Here is a 14,484-nt window from a genome sequence, read left to right as displayed (position 1 = left end):
ATTGATTTTTAAATATTAATAAGATTAAATAATAATAATAATAATTAATAATAATATAACTGTAATTACAAAATTCGTATGTGATACATATTTTAAATATTTTTCCCTAATCTTCTGCAAGAAGCTCGAAGGCAACAAGCTGTCAGACTTGTCACTTTAACATGACAAGAAGGGGTAGTGTTGCTGATTAGTGGTCAACGGTTTCTTGTAATTGTTTCTCACTCTCTCTGTGTCCGTAATATAATTCATAAAAAATTTCACTTTCTTAAGTAAGGACAACTGTTATCTCTCTCTCTCTCTCTCTCTCTCTCTCTCTCTCTCTCTCTCGTAGTTAGCGCAACCTACAAATTACTGTTTCCCTGTGTGTCTTCAACTGTACAGTAGATAATTTTAAAATGACTTAATTTTACCTGTACCGTTTACAAATTGTAAATGCACCGTTCTAAAACATAGAGACACATAGAGTATTTCAGAACAAGGAACAAAGAGAAAGAGACAGAATAAAGAAGTTTTTAAAAATGAGGTTGAGAAGACTTCTAAAAATAGATTGGTGGAGAGAGAAATAGTATACTAATCTTCACACTCTCCTATATTCTTATGTTAACCATTTATTTCTTTTTTTAAAGGTAATGTATTAAGCTAACTTTTAAATGAAATTACAGTAACTTTAATTTCATTTAAAAGTTAACTTAATAATTTGGGAGCATTTTTAGAGACCATGCCAAACTTACGCGAAAATTCACCTTGTGCGAGGGGTTCTGGAACCTAACCTCACGAAAGTTCAGGGTATGACTGTATTTTATCATAAAAATGTAATTTTTTAGGCTATGACAAAATTCATAAAGATGCAAAGACAGGATGGTGTAGGCATTGCTGTTGTGCATAATGATAGGTCCCATGTAGCTAAATTATCCAGTAATGCTCCAATTTTTACAGCTGAATTGACAGCCATATCAAAATCTCCAGAGATTGTGAATGAAGCAGTTGGCAGATTCATTAAGTGCTCTTGTAGCTGTTGCACAATTTAGCCCTTCCCATCCAACTATTCAGAAAATCAGGATAGTTTCGCTGGCTTGCATCACATTACAAATCAGTGCAGATTTGTTGGGTGCAGGGCCCATATTGTTTATCAGAGGTAATGAAGAAGTTGACGCAGAACCAAAATATACAACAAAACTGAATAGTATTGGTTTTTCCTCAGTTCCTTATACTGATATGAAATGGCTTATCATGTCTTGAATTAAATAGAAAGGGTGCAAAAAACAGAATTCTTTCTCTGAGAAGAACCCGAAATATATCACGAAATCTGTCCGTCAATCGACTTTTTAGTCATTATCATGCTAGAGACTTAGCCAAGTAGATTGAGGATAGGTCATGTGCATTTAACCCACAAGTTCATCCTGGAGGGTGACAGTTCACCAGTGTGCGATCCTGTTACATCATCCTTACTGTGAAGCACATACTTGTGGACTGGCCCAAATACAGTATGTAGCTGAGAGAGGGCAACCTAAAATTTCAGATTCTATAGGAACAGGGTTTTACATAATGATGTTGACAATGTAGTGGAATTTTTAAAACTTGGCATTTTTAATGGTATTTAACCCTTTTTATCTATTACTAGATTATTAGTAATTATCAGTTTTATCTTGAAACTGTTTTTCATCTGAATGGGTCCAGTGACAAGTTATTAGACCAAGCTTTTTTATATTGGTCAGTCAAAAGCCACATTAAGTCCCAACTACCAATTTTGGACACTAAATGTGATTTGGCAATCAGAGAAATAGAGGCATCAAGTGCAGAGATATTTTTTGTCTCTTACTAACTGGTGAGCTTGGTAAATTTCCTCTGGTATAGATTAGTTGGAATTGGAACATAGAATTTAGGCCAAAGGCCAAGCACTGGGACCCATGAGGTCATTCAGCTCTGAAATGGAAATTGAGAGTAACAGGAGGAAAACCTCGTAAGTAAGTTGCACTATGAAATAATTGTTAGGAAAGGGTGGAAAGTAAGATGGAAGAAAGATAATATGAACTGAGGTACAGTAAAAGGAATAAACAAGGTTGCAGCTAGGGGCCAAAGGGGCACTGCAAAGAGCTTCAAGTAATGCTTACAGTGCACCATGCGAGGTACATTGATGGCACTACCCCCCTTCAGGGGGTATGGGTTAGTCATCAAGATTCTGCAAGGGGTTGCAATGGCAGGTGCATCAACCTCTGAAAATTCATGCTCCCTGAGTCTATGTTGGATAACCTCCATACATTTAGAAATAGCAACAGTAGTCAATTAGCAATCTTTAAACAAAACTGCAATAGCCACTTCAAAATTTGGCCCACAGCTGCATTATTGTGTCAGTTCCCAGTGCTGTTTGGTTTGCCCGAGGGTAGCAGTAGCTTGTTCCTGAAACTTGCAAACAGATCAAGAGATTCCCCAACAACTGGTAAAGTGCCTGAGAAGGATCTGGGAGGGCCTACCTATGGTGCTGATGATGTTCCATGTACTAGGAACAAGCATTGGCATAAGACTTCTTTCTTCTGCCCACCTGAAGATCTCTACAGCCAGCTGGTACAACAACTTGGAGTGGTTGTCACAAATTCTTTAAATAGACAGTGGCAGTTACTATGTTGCTGAATATAGCCACAACTGTCTTCCAGTGCCAGGATGTCAAAATGAATACATAGCCACAACTAATGGAAGCCAAGATAAATGGTATTATATTCCAAGAAATTAGATAGTTTACCTCTTGGCTCTATGCCTGTAATCCCAACCCTGGTTTGATATTTTAGACATCAGTACTTGGGGATCCAGAGGAACTAAGAGGATCCAAAGTTGTGAATGGTTCTTGTGCAACCACCAGTAAAGGACTAGCAATATTTTATCAGTTCTTGGAACCAGAAAGTCTTCTGATGTTGTTGTTGCTGACCAAAATTTGTCAGGCAGAAGTTGTAGGGGGTGGATCTTGAAGCAGCTGTGAGGCACCAGCTCCTCTAGGGACACCAGATCGTATATCAGAAATTGCCAAGACTTGGGTGTTTGGTAAGGGCACATGTGGAATGGTGGATGGTCACACCAAACCTCTGAATCCTATATTCTAGAGTAATCAAATTCCCCTCAGGTGTCTCGGCATCCCCAAATCACTGCTGTGGATGAAGTCAGGTCCAGTTTCCCATGGTTTCTCTGCAGGTCAAGGAGGATGGAGGGATGAGGCTGAAGGTCTAGGTGAAGTTATGATAACCTATTGTATAGCTGATTGCTGAGATGGATTCTGACTGTAAGCACAAGACCTGTGGTGCTGGAGACAGACCAGAATAGACTATATAAATCTTGCAGACCTTCCCTTCCCTTACAAGTCTTCCATTGATTCTGCAGACAAGTCTTCACTAGAAGATACATTGTCCAAGGGGGAAGAATAACTTCATCTGTACCATCCTCCTTGCCACAGCAGTTTGATTGGCAAATATCCTGTATGCTTTTTAACCTGTGCAAGGTATTCCACTTTCTTGAAAGACTGCTTGGGAACATGAAAGGTGACTTTGGGTGCCAAGACCAACATGAGAATGACTCTTGGTGTGGCTGGGTTATGAACTTCGAGTGCTGACTGGTTTTAGGCTTGGGCAGTGAGGAGACATATGAGAAGCAGCCAGTGTAGACATTGAAAAGGAGGAGGTGATACTGAAAATAGTATTTCTAGTTGCTGCTGAGTTGGCTTTCCTCCCCTTTCTTTGACTAGGGACTTTGGGGAAGAAAGGGGTTGAAAGGGGGGGGGGGTCAGCTATGCAGAGCTCATGCAGGTAAGCCAAAGACAGGAAGCTGGAGAGATCCTCCAAAGATGTGCCCCTCTTCAGTGAAATATTCATTAGGAGGTATAGTAATAGCCTTGATGTAGAGAAAGGAAGCTTTACTGAAAGAGGATATCATCTGATGGCATTGGTGCTACAGAGAACCTACTTCTGCCATTTCAGATGTGCAAGATCCTCACATGAAAAATGCTTGAAAGTGATAAGCTGAGCTCGAGAAGAAGAAGCAGGACTTGGAAAGAAAGAAACTAGTGCATTTGTTGTGATGAGCTTGAGCTTGCATAGAGCAAATGGATCTTGTAAAATTTACAAGCTAGTGGCCTGACAAGGAGAATGTGGGAGGTGGTCCCATAGGGTAGTTGTACCTCAACTTATGCAATGACCCCACATCTGAGGTCCTACATACTTAAATATGGAAAATTGATGTTCTCAAGCTGGGGTATAATGACCACTTCTGAAAGTGAAATTGATTGTATGGGTGAAACAGTAGTCAGAGGTTCAGGGTCATGGATGTCAAACAAATGCTAGTTGAAGAACAGATGACCAGCCAGTATTATGCAGAAGAGAAGAATCAGGTGATGTGGAATGACCAAGGTGCAGTGCTTAGAGCAAGCATGGTCCTCGGTAGTTGGTAAACCAGTAGCAGTCTCAGTCATAACCTGAGATGGCAAGTCAACTTTCTCCATCTTCGTTTGGTTCAAGTGGGATGCATTGACATGAAGGCATGAACACATTACTTGAAGTGGAATAGTCTGAAGAGACCTCAGTAGTAGGCTAAGGTTTATGTTTTTTATATGATCCATTCTGGTTAAAGAGGAACCACTGATTCAGTGAGCAGTCAAAGCACATCTTAAGAGGTGAACTGCAAACAACATTGCTGCTCTCAGCATGATGGACACAGGAGGTGCAGGTCCTTGACCAATGAAGACATTACAAAAGATCCTCCTCTGTTGTGAAAGGGAAGAGTCATTGGAGAACTGAACCGAGGATGTTCATGTGTTGCTGCTAGATCTCACAGGCAAAATTTAGTGTTAAAAGATAATTAATGTTTGAAATAAAATATCTTGATTTTTCAAAAATGTTAATTGATTTGATTTGCTCTTTTTTGTAGTAAGCCATTGTTCACAGCTCGCTTTAATAATGGACTTTTCTCTACAGTGTTGTGAGAAAGTCCGCCTCTTTTAAGGGAATAAATCAGTAGAGCTCTCATGATCTGAGTGAAAGTCGTACAACTACAGATAGTAGAGCTGGTGTGCTGGAAAGACAGTTATCTACTGTACATATTTGAATAAGTGTTGTGTGAGAAATAGTACCATTATTGAGCTGGTAACTAATTTCCCTAGTGTAATGTTAGAAGTGGTCAGTTTGAAAAGAGAAAAGACCTCGTTCATCTCATTGGCATGTTGGAAAAAAAAATTTTATAGTTGTTGGTGAAGAGCTTAGTTAAGTGAACATTCCAGAAATGTTTTGGTTGGTGTATATACTATATTTGAGATTTTTTTTTACCTACTCACCTTGTGGATAGGGAAAAATGTTGGTGTATTGATGATCATCATGTGGATATGGTTATGATTTGTTCTCATGATCATTATTAGGTAATGTGAATTGTTAGGTAGGGTATCTAATAAAGTATTGTTCACAGGAATTCAGAGGAAACCTGTGCCAGCTGTAGACTGTTTGTAAATAAAACTAGTCAAGTAACAACTGTATGATTTGCTCCCCAAAATTGCTGGAGTAACACCATTTCTTTTGCTCTACATCTATAAAATGTTGGTTTCCTATGAGAGAAAAGAAACCACGATACGGTCCACCCGGGCAGACCCTGACAAGTATGTAGAGAACCCATTGAGGTTCTGGAGGCTGGTAGGGGTGAAGTCAGCGATCAAAAACACAGTACTGTAGTCACAGTGTACTACGATTAACAGTGTTAACACACTGAATCTCTGCATTATCTTTATGCTATACAGAAATAATCATGCATAAAAGTTAACTGATTAGGAAAAATTGCATGTTACAAAGAACCATACAATAAATGAGTTATTGAGCAAAAGAAACTATCAGGAATGAAACACGCATCCTAGAAAATCTTACTATCCACCAGTTTCAACCAGAATAGCAACAATTAATTAACCGAGAAACAAAGTAAGTAGAGTGAACAAATAGTAATTAAAATATTAACCAGGGATACTCTTGGTAATGTAGAGGGAAAGATGATATATGCTGGCTTCCCAACAATATACCCTAAAAACCAAGTAGCTTACATTATACACTTAACAATAACATCAAATCCGAGTAAATTAAAATGAATCACAAACCAAAGTATGACTGAAATAACGAAACAATTAAGACAATTTTGAAAGCATTCCTAGAACCAAAACTGATGTTGACATAAGGGCATTGTATGTAGAGCAGCATGTGCAGTACTGTCAATTTTGACCAATATAATTCGGTGTGACTGGATTCCTCGCCCACTTAAATAAGGTTGTAAATGATATAAAAGCTTTATGACCAAACAAACAAAATTTTGTCAAAAGTTGTACTTTCTTTTGGGGTATGTATCTTAAGAAGATAGGAACAGACATTACTGACTTAAAATATTTAATAATTTTAGCTCAAAACATTGAATTTTTCTCTTTGCAGATGTATCGTAAAGGTGATGGCACAGCAAAAGATGAAGTAAAAAGCGAAGAATACAAAAAGAAAGCACTTGATTTACAAGAACAGTACACGGCTCCAGCAACAATAGAGTTCCAACAAGGGGTTTAAATTTATTGAATTTTTTTTAATATATTTATATGATAAATTGTCCAATAAATGTCAGTAATTTGCTGACTGGTGCAATATGACTTGTGTAAAGCAGTATTGATAGTATTTTTATAATTGCTTTATTTCCATTTTCATACCATACCTTAATTTTTATTTAGGTTTTTGTTTTACCATCATAGTGCCATAAACAGTGGTCTCAGGAATTTCTCCAATTTTAGTCAGTTGGTTAATAATGTTTTATTTTGAAGAGTTCCAATTGGTTAAAAATTTTATGAATACTTTTTCTGTCTCTCAAATATCCTTTTTGTCCCAAGAATTAATTATGGGGGGGTTGGTTTGATTTCCTTTTACACGTATGTACCCATGCTTAGAAAAATATTGTACAGTATGTAAAATAAGTTATGATGATGTTCATAATAAAGCTCTTAGCTTGTCATTTTGTTTTTTATTCAGCTCACCAATGTACTTAAATTTTTGAGTGTAGGAGGTCAAGAAAAATCAAAATGAAATACTAGTTAGAGTTCTAATGACATTCATGTATTACTATTATTGGAGAAACAAATCCAGTTATGTATGTATATACATATATTTAAAGATAAAATTTAATCTGTACAGAGAGCTTTTGGGAATCTGTTCGATTCCGTTTTTCGGTCTGGCAAGGATAAAATAAAAACAATAACCAAGTAAAAATACAAAGTCTCAAAAACAAGCTAATTGTTTATAAAAAAAGGAACCGGTCGTCAAACATAGATCAGGCAGTGCTGTCGTTTTCTGATGATAGCCTTGCCAGTTGTCTGGAATGTCTAACTGGTCCTTGCCCAATGCAGCTGTTCTGATGGTCATCAACAGCATAGGTGCTGGCAGCATTGGATACTAGAAGTAACCCAGGTACCTGAACGGGAGAAAGAAAGGCAACCGCAGCATCAGATGTGGCTATTGAAACAACACTATTATAATGGTCTTTATTCATAAAACCCTTAATATACTTCCTGGAAATAAGATTGTTGGTGAATTTATCTTCCTGCGTAAAAGATTTATTGCCCTCCATAGATAGCCCACTACCTATTGCCGCACCCTCCACCAGCCTCCTTATGACAACATCCTTATTTCTAAAATTGACTTTAGAATCTGCCCAATTTATGTGGTGGTTGAGCTTTAGATTGTGACTTAAGACACTGTTTTCCACTTGTACATTGTATACTTTTTTTGTTCCCCGATTCTTGTGAGCAACTTTCTACCACTTTCCCGAAATTATTTAAAGCCATATTCTGTACAGGGGATTTCATATTCACCAATATGTATATTGTTGTGATTCTGTGTACTATTGTGTATAAGAAGGCTTTTAAGAGTGTTATTATAATTATAGACTATATTTTGTCATGATTTTTGTTTACAATTTTCCTTATTCTGTTCAAGCTTGGATTAAAAGGGAGTGCAAGACCATTCATAAATTTCTTTTTTGTCATGTTCTTTTGAGGAGCCTATATATAATATCCTCCTAGCTTTTTGAAAAGCATTATTGATAAAATATTCAGGATAACAAAGTTTTTTAAAACATCTTCAATGTGTTTAAAGCTCTCAGTCAATGAAGTCAGGTCGCAGATTTTCAAAGCTCTCAAAACAAAATTGAGCAAGATGTTAGTTTTATCTTCATTATTTTGCTAGGAGAAAAAATTGATATACCTTATATTTTCATGTATAAGACGATCTCTAGATAAGACGAGGTAAAAAAGTATAACAAATTTTCATGAATTTATCTCATATCTGTAGTATAAGATGACTGCTAAATTACAAAACCATTTGTGTGTAGGCTAGAATTTGCAACAACAGGTATCTTACGAAATATTGGTTATGTAAAGATGATGTTATTACAAATGCTGTTCTACTTACTGTATCCTTAGAAATTAAAATGCAGTGAACCCTCACAGATTCGTGGGGATGCCTACCACCTCCCCCAAATAGCTAAAATCATGAATACTTAAAACCTCTAAAAACACTTAGAACTGCCCATTTTGATAGTTTAAACACAAGAAAAACCCTGTAAAAATGCTTATACCTGAGTATTTAAATAGTTTTATCACAAAAAGTGCATTTATTCATGAAAATATAAAAATACGTACTTAGTGAATATTTCTGTGAAAAATACTGCGAATGGCCGAATTTTCTGCGAATAATGGGTAGATATGTTCCACAGAGAAACCTGCGAATGTGTGAGTCCGCGAATCATGAGAACATGAATACGGGGGTTTACTACACGAAATATGAAAACAGCGTATGTAACATTCACATGTTAGTATCGTATTATAAAATACAAACAATGAATACTATACACATATTTTCCATGGACCTTTTAACAAGTTATGCTTTACTTCACTGTATCCAGTAATATTGCATTCACATATTACTAATTGTATTATAAAATACAAACAGCAATCATGTGCCATTTGCATTGTTTTGGTTTTTGTGAACATGGACAACAATACCTTTGTGAATTTTTGTTTCGGCATCAATTCAATTTCCATTTAAAGATAACCATGGGGGAAGGTTTCGTCCCATTTGCCATACACGTTAAAACAACAGTAAAACGTGTTCTTTCTTGCCCAGTACAGTAGTTTTTATTGAAACTTCTGTACTGATGCACGATAATTTATGGCCATTAGCACTTGAACATTGTTTGTTTTCTCAGTTTCAGTTACAACTTGCATTTAAATTTAGCAGTATATCCATAGTGAATAAGGGTATAATGTACAATATATCAGTCCTATTCTACTTAACATCATTTGTAACATAACTACAGTAACTATTTACTATCGTACAAAGGTTGAAATGCACGCATAACAGCTGTTGTTATCCCATTCGGTTGTTCATAGTCACGGCCTAGACCGTGTTCATAGCAAAACAGTTGTTTCTCGTTCGGTTGTTTATGGCTGTACTCGTTTACTCAGAGTGTAACGTAACTAATGATACTTTTATCATTCGCTTTTACTCTTTCAACTTATTTAACTAGAAGATGGGATAAAGGGATGGAGTAAAAGAGGGTAGTCCATAGTAATCTGGTCTCTCAAAACAGGAACTTGCATGATACACGAGATACATATGATAATTTTTTATGGATGAAAATTTGGAGGTAGCACAAAGCGCACGATTGCGCGTTAACGAGTATATGCGGTAAACAAATTGACAAAGTCAATTCTATATCGTGTTTTTCCTACACGTTGCCTAATAGGGAAACAATTGTTTTGTTTACGTTTCATCGCCAATCATAAGCAACCCCTAACAACAATACAATAAAATATGATAATTATCATACATAAGTATCGTTCATATGTCTGAATTGTTCTAAACTGTTACAAACCACCTGAATTTTTAATGAAAAATGAATATTATGTTATCCTAAATGTTATTACTAATGTAATTACACTACGTTACCGAAAGATAAAGGTTGCTGTGAGCACAACCATAACTCAATATTTAGATTTTGTCAGTTGACTGGCCTCGCATAGATAAAAGTTGATTTCACTGATATGGAATTATTCCTTGAATAGGCTATTTATTATGAAGATATGCCAATAATATATAAGGTAAAAATGGTTTTATCACCTTTATTATCACTTTATTTCATAATGTAAATCTTTCACGTATGTCAGTGGTTATCCCACCGAGGCTGAGGCTAGCCTACTGATAAACATCACTTAGAATTCAAAGTTTGATTTTTAGAATGATAGTATAAGACGACCCCCAATTTTTTGGGGGTGAATTTGATGATTTAAAGGTCATCTTATACGCAGAAATATACGGTAAGTTTCTGCATTAGTTTCTTTACAATACACTAAATTTAAAGGTGAAAGTTACTGGATCATGGTAAATCAGCATGTCCAAAAAGGGCAACGTATCGTCTGTTTCATGTTCTGCTGTGAACTGAATAGAGGGCAAAATTCCATTAACATACTGAAAAAAATTATATCAAAATCTGAAGGGTTACCTTTAAAAATAATGAAAACATCATCCAAGTATCTCACCCAAAAAGTGAAAGTTCACTGTTCTGCAGAATTTCAGTTTCCACAAATTCCATGCACAAATTGGCTAGAATAAGAGACAAAGGAGACCCCACTGAAACACCAAACTTTTTTGCCTAAATCCTTGGTTGCTTAAAGGAAAAGACTGGAGGACACACACAGTCGAACAAGATCCAGGAATTGTTCTGTGGATACAGCACAGCTAGTGTTACCTAAAGCCGATGTTCTTTGAATTTATTAAGTACATATTCTAATGGCACCTCTGTGAAAAGAGGTGTCACATCTAGACTAATAATTTTACCATGAATATTTCCCAGTTGCTTAAGTTGTTCTATGAAATCTATTGAGTGAAGATGTGAGGTATGTGGATGATATTTTCATTATTTTTAAAGGTAACCCTTCAGATTTTGATCATTTTCTTCAGTATGTTAATGGAATTTTGCCCTCTATTCAGTTCACAACAGAACATGAAACAGACAGTAAGTTGCCCTTTTTGGACATATTGATTTACCATGAACCAGTAACCTTCACCTTTAAATGCAGAAACTCATATTCATTTTTTCTCCTGGTACAATAATAAAGTTAAAACTAACATCTTGATCAATTTTGTTTTGAGAGCTTTGAAAATATGCGGTCCTGACTTCATTGACATAGAGCTTAAAATTTAAAAAAACTGTTACCCTGAATATTTTATTAATAATGCTCTTCTATACAGGTTCCTCAAAAGAACATGACAAAAAGAAATTTATGAATGGTCTTGCACTCCCTTTAATCCAAACTTGAACAGAATAAGGAAAACTGTAAAAAAAAATCATGATATAATAAATAGTCTATAATTATAATACTAATAGCTGACCAACCCGACGCTGCCCAGGGTAACTCTGAATGACAACCGATAAAACTTTCTCTCTTCCTCTCACTTTTTCCCTCTTTCTCCTCCCTAACCTCCCCTCTACTCTCTCTCTCTCACTCACTCTTTTTCCCCCCAACACCCCCTCTTCTCTCTCTTCTCCCAAACACCCCCTCTACTCTCCCTCTTTCTCTCTCAGCCCCCCCCCCCATCTCGTTCCCTCATATTTCTTTCTCCTTAACACCCCGTCTACTCTCTCTCTCTCTCTCTCACTTCCTCTCCCTCTCACTCTCTCTCTCTGTCACCCCCTTTGGTGCCATTGATGTCTTACCCCCACAGTATTTCCAGATAGTAAGTCATATGCATACTGAAATTAGGTATGATAAATTCGTCAAGTTACTAAGTCTACTGGCATAACCAGCCCAGTTTCTGGGAAGCCCCCTCACCCTTTGGTGCTAGTGATGTCTTACCTCCCAAACAGTGCTGATTTCTAGACAGTAAGTCATACTTACACCAAGTTTGGTTGAAATTGCTAAATGCATTACAGAGTAATTGCGGCACATACACACACACATACATCCATTTTTATATATACAGATTAAAAGACTTCTTATACACAACAGTAGTACACAGAATCACAATAATAAACATAGTGGTGTGTATGAAATTCCCTGCACAGAATGTGACTTTAAATATTTTTGGGAAAGTGGTTGAGGGTTGCTCACAAGAATCGGGAACACAAAAGAGCATACAATGTACATGAGGAAAACAATATCTTAGTCACAGTCTAAAGCTTGACCACCGCATAAATTGGGCAGATTCTAAAGTCATTTTTAGAAGTAGGGATGTTGGCATAAGAAGACTGGTTGAGGGTGTGGCGATAGATAGTGGGCTATGTATGGAGGGCAATAAATCTTTTACACAGGAATATCAATTCACTGACAATCTTATTTCCAGGAAATATATTAAAGGTTTTAAGAGTAAAAGACCATTATAATAGTGTTGCCTCGTTAGCCACATCTGATGCTGTGATTGCCTCTCTTTCTCCCATTCCCATTCAGGTAACTCGAGATACTTCCGGTAACCAATGCTGCTGGCACCTATGCTGTTGATGACCATCAGAATGGCCACATACAAGGACCAGTTAGATGTTCCAGACGACTGGCAGGGATATTATCAGAAAATGATGGCATTGCCTGATCTATGTTTGACAATAAGTTCTTTCTTTTATAACGTTTGATTTCTGAAAGCTCTCTGTAAAGATTTATCTTTAAATATACGTACACGTGCATAACTGGATTCGTTTCTCCATTTCAAGACTCATACTACTATGAGTATTTTTTAATTGTTGTTATTATTATTCAGTAGATGAAACCTATTCATATGGGACAATCCCACAGGGGCCATTAACTTGAAATTCAAGCTTCCAAAGAATGTGGTGTTCATTAGGAAGAAGCAAGCAGAAGTAAAGGGAAAAACAGAAAGAAGAGATACCACTTATTAAAACAGAAAAAAATAAGTTAATAAACAGATAAATAGATAAAAATGTATTAAAATGCAAGAAGAATAGTATTAGGGTAGTGATGCATTGCATATTTGCTTGAACTTCTGAAGTTACAACTGCATGACATCCTCTGGGAGGCTGTTCCACAGTCCAACAGTGTGAGCAATAAAGGACCTCTGGAACCGAGTGGTTCGACAGCAAGGCACATTTACTACATATTGGTGCTGCTGCTCAGTATATCGCTGCTGCTCGGCAGATAAAGAGGATCAGGGATCAATTGTGAATGTGAAAGATGTCTGTTGAAATAAAAATTATGAAAATTGACAAACGAGACCATCCGTCAATGATCTAAGTCATAACTGCTACTATTAGGAAACAGAAACCTACCACCACGAACCACTCTATCTAAAAGAGATAAATTTCTGGCAGAAGCATACATCCACACTGGAGAACAGTATGCTAGTAAAGGAAGCACAAACGGCCTAATACAGGTTGCACTGATTTTATCACTGTTATAAGTATATGAGGGCTTATGACCAATACCTAACTTTCATGTGGCATTTGCTGAAATTTTTATTATTAAATGCTTCTCAAAAGTTAGATGCAAGTCAAAAGTTACACCTAATAGTTAAAGCTTCACGCTCATTCAGCAAAGTTTCATCAACCTGAAGGGGAGGATGGAGTGGGAAACCTGTACGAGATCTGCTGATCAAGTGTTTTCGTTTTACTGGAGTTCAACCTCATACCCCACCCACTACACCATTCCCTGATCTGGTCCATGTCCCGACTAAGGCTTTTTCGTTTTACTGGAGTTCAGCCTCATACCTCACCAACTACACCATTCCCTGATCTGGTCCATGTCCTTCTACAGCCTCTTACGTTTTTTTTTTTTTTTTTTTTAATTTTCAACATACTCTTACTACCTACAGATTTAATAATCAGAGGAGTCTTTGTTGCTCTCTTCTTCCTCCTCTTGACTGCATCAACACAGAAGAATATGATGCATCAGTACAGAATACCCCATCTCTCACTTCATCCACCTTTGCAGAAATATGATTAACTATTTACCAACATGTCAGCCACTTTTTATCAAAGTTTCCCACTAATTTTTCATTTGCTTTCACAGGACTTTCTAATCACCAATACAAGCATCAGAGATCCAATTATTTTTGTAGGTTTTCACTCCAAAATAGACTAACAGATTTCCTGTTTAACCATGCACTACACAATGTACAGCCTACCCAGGCACCATCTTTCTGCCTGCATGGCATGAACAGTAAATGCACATCATGGGGTTGAATTCATAGTGATATTATTTAAAACTTTTTATTTACTGTAGAAAAAATATTCATAATTTTTTATTTCTGGGCTTCGACCTGTGTCAGCCGGTGAAATTGCCACTTAGCACACATTTCTAGGTAAATTTATTGTTAAACATACCAGAGAAAAACTAAATGCAATGCTGGGGTTACTACCCCCAGAGCGAGCTCCATAAAATGGAGTTGTGTATAGGAAAGGGTGAATGTTGTGTCACTATCACAGGCCTCTGCCCTG

General features: G+C 36.8%; 2 protein-coding genes across 9 annotated transcripts in view; one reads left to right on the top strand and one right to left on the bottom strand.

Annotated features, from left to right (window-relative positions):
* The window catches only part of Coa7 (Cytochrome c oxidase assembly factor 7), a 126,454-nt gene extending 119,458 nt beyond the window's left edge, over positions 1–6,996 (top strand). Inside the window, exon 5 of the mRNA XM_067119876.1 lies at positions 6,435–6,996. Within this exon, the coding sequence (XP_066975977.1) occupies positions 6,435–6,560 (126 nt within the window). The 3' untranslated portion in view covers positions 6,561–6,996. The remainder of the gene's footprint in view (positions 1–6,434) is intronic.
* Positions 1–14,484, bottom strand: part of Ercc1 (DNA excision repair protein Ercc1) — a 222,878-nt gene that overhangs the window by 69,079 nt on the left and 139,315 nt on the right. For 2 of the 8 annotated variants that reach the window (XM_067119873.1, XM_067119865.1), the window contains exon 7: positions 7,067–7,452. The exons of the other annotated variants lie outside the window; for them this stretch is intronic. The gene's annotated coding sequence lies outside the window, so the exon portion shown is untranslated. Of the gene's footprint in view, positions 1–7,066; positions 7,453–14,484 lie in introns of those variants that run through there. 8 annotated transcript variants of the gene reach the window in all.

Source organism: Macrobrachium rosenbergii, chromosome 17 (genome assembly GCF_040412425.1).
Source record: "Macrobrachium rosenbergii isolate ZJJX-2024 chromosome 17, ASM4041242v1, whole genome shotgun sequence".
Taxonomy (NCBI): domain Eukaryota; kingdom Metazoa; phylum Arthropoda; class Malacostraca; order Decapoda; family Palaemonidae; genus Macrobrachium; species Macrobrachium rosenbergii.
The sequence above is the reverse complement of the archived record's forward strand: the minus strand, read 5'-3'. Positions and strand labels throughout refer to the sequence as shown.